Here is a 9,132-nt window from a genome sequence, read left to right as displayed (position 1 = left end):
CATGTAACGGAGAAAACTATTATATTTAAATAATTTTAGTCCCCCTGTGTTTTTCTGTACCAGTGATGGATCTCTACTCATATATTGGCCCGATACTTAACAAGTTGAGTATTTGCTGTGATTGAAATCATTGCATAACCTAATTCCAGCATTTCAGGCCTGACTAAAGGCAGTAGATGTGACTGACGAGGTGCAGTCAGGTAGTGAAGACTGGATTTGATGGTGGGATGCAGTGCAGATATAATAGAGGATCAAGCCAGATGAATGGGATTAAACCCGACCTTGGGGTCATGACCCCTGTGTAAGGTCCCTGCTAATGTAAAATGGGGTCCATAGAATAAATTCTAATGAATAAGGTCCTGAAGTGAAATTGAAAACAATGAGTTCAATAGTCAGATTTAATTGTGACCTTAAATCGTAAGACCAATCAAATGATGGATTCTGAGAATCTAGAGTTTAACATAAAGCTGGATGGCTACATAAATGTTAACATTTACATAAAGGTAGTGCTATTTAGGGGAAACCCTAGTAAGATGCGAGTGCTACTGTATGTATGAACCTAGAGAATATTTAGCCCTGGATGGATATTTCACATGGTTGTATTTTTCCAAAATGTTAGCACAAATACATAAATGTAATGTGTAGAGAATATTTGTTCTTCATGCTCATTTGTCTTACAAATCAAATGCGAACAGCAGCTTAACCATCAATGCAGGGTACGATTTTGAAATAAAATCGTGGCCTCAAAGTCAAATCAAATAATTGTAATAACTAGTATTAATATTGGTAATAATATCCATCATTGTTTTGAAATAAAAAACGACTGTATATGTTTTATTCTTTTTTTTATTAAACAGAGGTGTCTGTGAAAGCCATCCAGTCATGCCACACAGTTGACAAGTAGCTTGCTTACTGAATGAAAGGTTTGGCACTCTGTCCTACAGTAAACACAGATGTTTCATTATCTTTAATGTGTCTTTTTTATTATTATTAATTAATCAAGTTCTCTGGCCTCAAATGGTCTGGTGGCTTAGTGCCGTGTCTCACCAGACCATTCGAGGCCAGAGCAGCGAAGGTGAGTGCCGCGTTGAAGTGCTGGATGTTCTTAATCTGCTCTGTACACACTCCAGGACTTCATTAATTAATAGAAACAATATAATAATAATTAAAGAAAAGACACATCGTCACTTTAAATGTTGGAGTTGCAGAAATATCCTCAATATGGGGTCAGCTGCCAAAAAGTCAGGAAATTACCTATATTGACCTAAACGCTGCCCTGAATACAAATCTATTCAATGTAAGACTTAAAAAAGCACCACTGTCTAATGCTAACAAGTGCACAAAAGAAAGACCAATTGTTTACATGAAAATGTTTATAAAAAAGATTTCACAAGCAACACATAAGCAATAAAAGTTATAAAGGTTTTGGTTTTGAACACACTAGTGTAGAACAATTAAACAAAATGATTTATCATCTACTTGATTTTATTATTTAGTGCCATATACAAACAATACAAATGATTTGATTATCAAAAGTGATTCAGCTTTGTGATTTGGTATTAGTGCAAATATTACATTTTCACCTCTTGATAATTCTTTAAATATAATGAGGCACGAGTCTCATTTGATTTGATAACAATACAGAAGGTGTCAGTGCTCATAAATAAACAGAGTAGTAGTAAATGTAAAAAAAGATACACACTCCACCTGAATACCAATGTGATGCTAATATACACAGTGGTGGTGAAGTATACCGTTAAGTAAAAGTAGAAATACCCAGATAAGATGGTACTCCAGTGAAAATAAAAGTCCTCCATTAAAAATTCTAAAGTATTTGATATTGAATGTACTTCAGTATCAAAGGTAAAAGTATGCATTCTACATGATGTTTGTGTATTCCAGTGCTTGGGAGCGTTCAATTCTTGAACCATTGACCTCTAAAGGTCATGTTAAAGTGGTATGTGGTCCAGTTATGCTGCTCTGATTACGATTGAAGTTGGCAGGCTTCAAATTTGAAAGTACATAATCTTCATCAATGGTTGCCATGTTTTTCTATGCAAAATCCTTTTCTCCAAAGTAACTAGTAGTAACTGATGGGTTCAGATAAATGTAGTGGAGTTAGAAAGTACAATATTTCCTTTGAAATCTAGTGGAGTAAAAGTACAAAGTTCCCTAAAATTAAAATACTCAAGTAAAGTACAAGTACATTGAATATTGTACTTAAGTACAGCGCTTGAGCAAAAAGGCCAGAAAAATGTATATATACAAGTGCAAACAATCTGCACACACCTTCACTACCAAACATTCGGTGAACGGGTGAAAACACTGGCCATCTTCATTGAACAATGAACAATGAACTGCAACATGGAATTGACACACTTCAGGTGAACTTCTTGATGAAGCGGAGTTTCAAATAGGCGATGGCGAGGAATGCGAGAGCCATAACGGCCAAGGCCACGTGATTTCCCCACAGGCCCCAGGTCGTGTACTCTATTCCCAGGTAGTCCAGATACTGTTCCCCGGTGCATCTGGAACGAGACAGTTGGCCACAAGTGACCAAACTAGGAGTTATTTCCAGAAGCAGGATTCCTCAAGTTAGCCAGGACTCTTAAAATGAGCATGATATGATGAGTGCAGAATATAGAGGAGACCGATTAGAAATATTCTCAAAATGCACACACCAATTCAAGCTTGTGTTAATTGCTTTGGATCAGACAAGAAAGGCACAATATACAGTATGCAAGGGGAAACCGACAGTGAAGTCACTGCTACCAATGACATTGTTGAAGCCAGGATTGAGAAGAATTCACTTTCAATTTCATTAATTAAAGACTTCGTTTTTTCTTAATTTCATTCTGTATTAGACCTCTGTTTATTGTAAATAAACCTTCCTTTTGATATAAATGGACGACTCAGCGTACGATTGTTCAATAAATGCACCAGGGAGATATCTGGTGTCTCAGCCTTAGACGATGGCCTCATGGAATGACAAAACAAACAACACAACGCAGATGCACGGACGGAGGCGATGAAGGCTGAAACCACCATAATCTAACAACTGTGAATGTTTCAGGGTTAAAAAGGATCTGATCTTTGTAAATTTGACCACAATCGTGGACCACACCCACCCTCTTGCAAGATATCCATAGTAGCTTTATCGTATCTAGTAGAATCCTTCTAAATGAAAATAGTGTTCATTCAGATGAATGATGTAGCAGGAGAACATAAATCTAGTGACAGACTATACTCACGTCAGGCCAGCGGTGCCGCTCACACTGCAGTTGGCCACGGCAGGAGACATGGTGCTGCTTGTCCGGCTCCCAGGCTCCTCACAGAATTTCAAACCCACAAACTCGTTGATTTTCAGAGCCTGAACATAATTAAAATAATTCATTTGATGACTGGAATAGTCAAATATAAAAAAAAATTGTTGACTCATGCACATATCATATTATGTTTACAATAACACAGATTAGTTCTGCAATTATGAGGAACGTTAGTAGGATAGCTAGGATGTACTGTTATTATGCAGGATACCGAGTCACATATACAGACACCTCATCCCATTTGCGTGAACACTTTAGGCAACTAACTTGCGCTTCTGCGTTTCTCTGATTGGCCGAGCGCGGCTCCCCCTTAACACTTTGACTGCCATGAAACGTGTTTAGATGTCATTGCTGGCCATGCTCAAGTTGCCGGAGGACGCTGTACAGCGTCCTTATATCAATATTTCAAAGATCTGCGATCGGATTCATATGTCCCCTCCGCTGGCCTGAGATCCACCAGCAGGACCCACTGAGCTCTCTGGCGGTTCAGGAGCGCCATCTGGTGGCCGATCGGCGCAATCGCTTAACAGGATGTGCCATAGAGGTTGTGCTAGACGTCCGTAGTACTTCCGGGCACTCGCTATAGGTCCCGGGACTCTGGCTCGTCACGCTACACAGTGATCGATTGCCAATAACTCGATAAACAACATGATTTGGACGTATATACCATTATACAAGCTGGAGATGGACCGGGTAAATTTACATCCCATAATGATAAGACTTCTACTCTACGATGATCGCCCAACGGCGCGCGGAGACTGGGGTGAGTTTCAGCGTGTAACGTTACCGTCTTCGATACTAACTGCTATTATCAACATTTGACCCACATTAGATGATTGGTATAACGCTGCCCACGGAATTATAAACGCCCCCTAGCCCATCCGGTCAACATCAGATGACGTGTAGTAACTTCTAGAAGTACGTCTAGTTGGAATTTTTTATATCGCGCTGATTGCCATAAAACTGTATTGCATCATCATAATGCATTTGGGGCTATAGATCACGTTCTGGAGAAAGCTGCAGAAAGAGATGAAAACATACTTATACATTAGACCATACTTTACTATGAATATGTGAATGAAAAAGTTTAACGTTGCTACACAATGAACAATACATATAGGACTTTGAATGGGCCCTAATAATGGCAATGTAGCAATAGAATTTAAAAAGTTATAGCCATGCAAAGAAGGGGTACTTCTCCATAGACAAATAGAGCCGGCAACCTATGGTATATCATGAATTTAACCCAAGGCAACCAAAGTGTTAAGCTCCAGGAGAGAGGAGAGAGGCTGAAAACCTGCAGTTCTTGCCTGACTTATGGGAGCCGAATCCCGGATCCGATTTTTCTGATGAATACCCCCAAAACATGGAGGTCCCGAACGCATGGAAGTATTGATTGCGCCGTAACGAATCATTAAAAAAATATACCGTTAACTCATTGACAAACCAATTACATAATCCAACATATGTGTAAAGGCACAACATATTCCAGTTAACAGTATATTTTTTTAATGATTCGTTACGGCGCAATCAATACTTCCATGCACTGGCGGGGATATAGACGAGGCTGCAGAATGGGTACAATACAGTACAGCTCAATACATACAATTGTTAACACTTTGAATGCCACTCACGAGATTTCTCTGATTTTTTTTTCTTCTTTTTTTTAGCGATCTGAAAAATTATTGCATCACCCGAGCCTACCCGAGTATAGCCGAGCGGCGCCGGCGATCACTGTGGAAAAAAGCGCCCCCTGTTGTCTCCCAGATGACATAAGTGATTTTGGAATGGACTCAATGAAAATGAATGGGGAAAAAAATCCGGTACTCCACATTTTCCAGTCCACTGATCCAGCCGGGGTTACCACAGTTCATTCTGGAACCTCAGATCCCTGCTGATCATGGAGTTCTACAGTATCGCGTTGGATCCATACACGTATTGATTTTTTCGAATGGTGATCAGGAATTGGAATATACCAGTTGGATACCATCTGATGTCAGGTAAGGACTCTATGTTATCAGTGTTAGGATAATCAGAGTAAGTTTGATGAAGATATAGGCTGTTTTGTGAAATGTCTTCTTTCGGTTTCACTGTAAAAGTCCGAGAGGAAATCAACGAGGCGATTATCCACGCGCGGCCGTAATGTGCTTGCGTGCACGTATAATATTGATCATCTAGCGTTTATTTGAAAACGATTCATAAAAAGGCAGACGAATATCAACGTTGTGGAATATTCCACTAAAAGACGATTTTCATAGAATGCTCCAGAATGAGCTGTTTTTTATATCAAAACAGGGGCTTTTCTAACTGCTCTGAAACGGAAACGACGCGATAAAAAAACAATCTGCCTTGACAGCACTGACTGGAAAATAGTCTTTGATAATGCGATGGGCAGATTAGACACATAGCCATAATTTAAAACATAGATTAGGCGATATTAACGTTAACATTGGCGCCGATGGTGGCATTCAGCCGGTAAAAAGGAAAACCAGGCGTGGCGCTCAAAGTGTTAAGGGGATGCAGACCAGAGAAAGACTCGTCTTGTTTACATCAGGGTCCCCCATTTTCAATTCATCATAACATAATGACATACATGACATACAGATAGACAGTAGTGCTACATCTATACATGGCAAGCTATAACACTGACGAAGGAATATGTAATTCCGAAACATGTTTGTTTCAGGCTGCCATTAAATACTTGAACCTGAGAGTGCTGGTCTAGCTTCACTGCTTCTTTTTTACATCTATACATGACATACCAGATTTGCAAATACAGTACTGTTTGTGATACGACCCGACAGCTCAGGGGACCCGAGCTGTCAATCTCGCCTCAGGGCCCGTGGGGCATTCCAACTGCCACTGCTTCCATGCGTTCGGGACCTCCATGTTTTGGGGGTATTCATCAGACAAATCTGATCCGGGATTCGGCTCCCATCAGTCGGGCAAGAACTGCGGGTTTTCAGCCTCTCTCCTGGAGCTTAAAGGGGAGCTTAGTATTCCTGCCTCTGGGGGGGGCGGAGCTGAGCGATCATGGAGTAGACGTGTTTCACATGAGCTCCCTTCTACCGTGCTGAATATACGTTTCTCCCCATTAGTCTTTATTTTATTTTTATTTGTTTTTATCTGTTTGCTAGGTCGTCGTGTTTAGTATACTGTCATCGCCTTTTTTCGACTTTCTGCGATGACGGGGGTGGAAACCAGAGCCATGAGCGCCCCAACCAGCAAACCACCACCACCGGGCCTGGCCGCATCGTCGTCCGGTGTCGGGGAAATAAGCGAAGCTGTGCTCTTGGTCATGACCAAGCTACACGCAGACTCTGAGGCACGCGTCGCTGAAGCACAGAAGAAAGTGTTGGCGGATTTTTGTGTCAACCTCCGTCGTGAGATATCGGAAGAAATACGGCTGGCGGTGGTCCCGCTGACAGACAAGATGGAGTCGATTCACGCTGCCTCATCGGCTAATGCTAACGAACTAGCCATGCTAACGACGGAGGTATCATTACAGTGCGAGAAGATGGCGGGTCTCGAATCCACCCTGCTGGCTAGGCAGGCTGAAGTCAACAAACTACAGTCGGCAATGGAGGAGATGCAGTCCCGGGATAGACGCCACAACGTCAGGATTGTTGGAGTACCGGAGGCCAGCGGTGAAGGCCGTCTCTCTGAGACCATGCCCGAACTGCTGCAGAAAATACTAGGGACGGACGTCCTCCCTTCGCCTCCTGTCTGTGAGTCGGCCTACAGAGCGGGCAGGTTTTCTCCCGGCGTGAACAAAGAGCCGAGGCCCATCATAGTCAAGCTGAACAGGCTTCAGCAGAGAGAACTCATCATGCGGTCGGCTCGTACCAGAAGGGGTAATCTGAGGCTTGGCGATCACAAAGTGGCCATTTTCGAAGACTTTACGCCGGAGGTTCAAGCACAGAGAGGCGAATACAAGGTGGTCCTGACTAAGCTATGGAAGCTAGGCCTGAGGCCCACGTTATTCGCTCCCGCGAAATTATCTGTATTGGAGAAGGTCGATGGTCAGCGTTCATTTTGGTCGTTGGCTAAAGCGAAGGAATATCTCGCGGGGATACCCGAGACTGTTGCTTGATATCTATGTCGGGTGAGTGACTTGGCGGTGTGGGCCTATATACATTGATTAGGCCGACTATTCACAAATACTTGCGGTCATGCCCAGACATGCTAACTGCCCACTGCCCATCCAACTAGCGGGGCTTCCCAATGACTTCTGTTACTTGCTAAAGCTGACCTCATGGTCGTACTTGTGTATTGCCTCTTTGGAAGCTAACGAGCTAGCTGAACAATGTACATAATAGGCTAACGTGCTATCCGGATTCATCACTAGCTTACGCGCTAGCCTCGGGCTAGCTAAGCGGGCTTCGTCTATCGTCTGCGCTGAGACATTCGAGAACCGTTAATGGTTACGTATTTTGGTTGCTGTTGCTGTTCAAAGTGACATTGGTTTGCACAATTCAAGAGTGATCGGGTCCTTAACTAACTTCTGGTATGCTTTTATTTTTATATCCAGGTTGTTTTGAGCTTTGGGATCCAATAGTAGAAGCCAAGGTCGGTTGAATATGCATATACAATATATGATAACAGGTTTGGTCGGGTATGGCTTGCACTTTATGGCTATATGGTTATATGGCTTGCACTTTAGCCATAACCCTCTTTTCCTTTTTTTTTTCTTATTGTCGCTGTTTTTATGTCATCTGTATGCGCGATTTAAATGTGATCCGATTCTACCTTGGACTAACTGCTGATATGCCTTAATTTTGTTTTGAATTTTCCTTTATCCATTTATACTATAACGTTGCAACATTAATATGCAGACTACGAGGTAGATGGTCACAGGGTTGATGTTGAGTAATTATATAATAATGGCAAATTTTTCCATTATAGCTGTCATGTTAGGGCCAAGGTTCACGTTGGCTCTCGAACGAATATACATAAATATGTGATAACAGGCTGGGTCAGGTTTAACTTTGCTTGCACTTTAGCCATAACCCTCTTTTTCCTTTTCCTATTATTGTCGATTCTTACATAGGTTATGTCATTTCAGCCGTTGTGCCTGATCAGAGGGACTGCTTCAGGGGTGCACTTTAACCATAACCCCTTTTTTCCCTTTCTTATTATTGTCATTGTTTAATTGACATTGTTCACACAATTTTGCACAATTAACCTGTGACCCGATCCTGCCTTAGACTATCGGCTGGGATGCTTTAATTTAATTTTGTTTTGAATTTTCCTGTACCCATTTGGGCTATAACATTGCGACGTTGAAGCGCAGATTCGGAAATAGATGGTTGCAGGTTGATGTGGAGTTATTATTTAATAATGGCTATTTTTACCATTATGGTTGTCTTATGTTGGGGCCAAGGCTCAGGTGGTTTTCGACCGATATCTTTATTGAATTTTATTTTTATTATTATTTGTGTTTATTGGACTAGTGGGGGTTTACTCAGGGGTTTATCTAGAGGGGGGTTGGAGTGGGGAGCGTCTTATTGGATCCATGTCTCTAGTGGGAAGTGATAGGAAGATGACCATCCTCAGTGGATGGGGCATAGGGTGGGGATTGGAGAGTGGGTATAGGGGGGCTTATAATAGGACGGGTGGGTTAGGGTTTAGAGTAGAAGGAGGGGGGGTTGTAGCTGGGGTGGTATTTTTATGTGTTTTATGTACTGTTGTCTTATATGTGTGTAATTGTTCCTCCTCTGAACTCCTGGGATTGACCGTCTGGGCCCGCCTGGATCAGCGCCTCTGTACTCAGCCTGGCTGCACTGGTATGTTCTCTACGCATTTA

At 42.0% G+C, this 9,132-nt stretch overlaps 1 protein-coding gene across 1 annotated transcript in view; it reads right to left on the bottom strand.

Moving 5' to 3' along the window:
* Positions 1–1,207: 1,207 nt before the first annotated feature.
* The window catches only part of abcg2d (ATP binding cassette subfamily G member 2 (JR blood group)), a gene marked incomplete at its 5' end in the record, with an annotated part of 68,018 nt that continues 60,093 nt past the window's right edge, over positions 1,208–9,132 (bottom strand). Inside the window, 2 exons of the mRNA XM_084318839.1 lie at positions 1,208–2,528; positions 3,252–3,370. Coding sequence (XP_084174965.1) covers positions 2,381–2,528; positions 3,252–3,370 — 267 coding nt within the window. The 3' untranslated portion in view covers positions 1,208–2,380. The remainder of the gene's footprint in view (positions 2,529–3,251; positions 3,371–9,132) is intronic.

This window comes from Notolepis coatsorum, assembly GCF_963971535.1.
Source record: "Notolepis coatsorum genome assembly, chromosome: 7".
Lineage (NCBI taxonomy): Eukaryota > Metazoa > Chordata > Actinopteri > Aulopiformes > Paralepididae > Notolepis > Notolepis coatsorum.
This window is presented reverse-complemented; position numbering and strand designations above follow the sequence as displayed.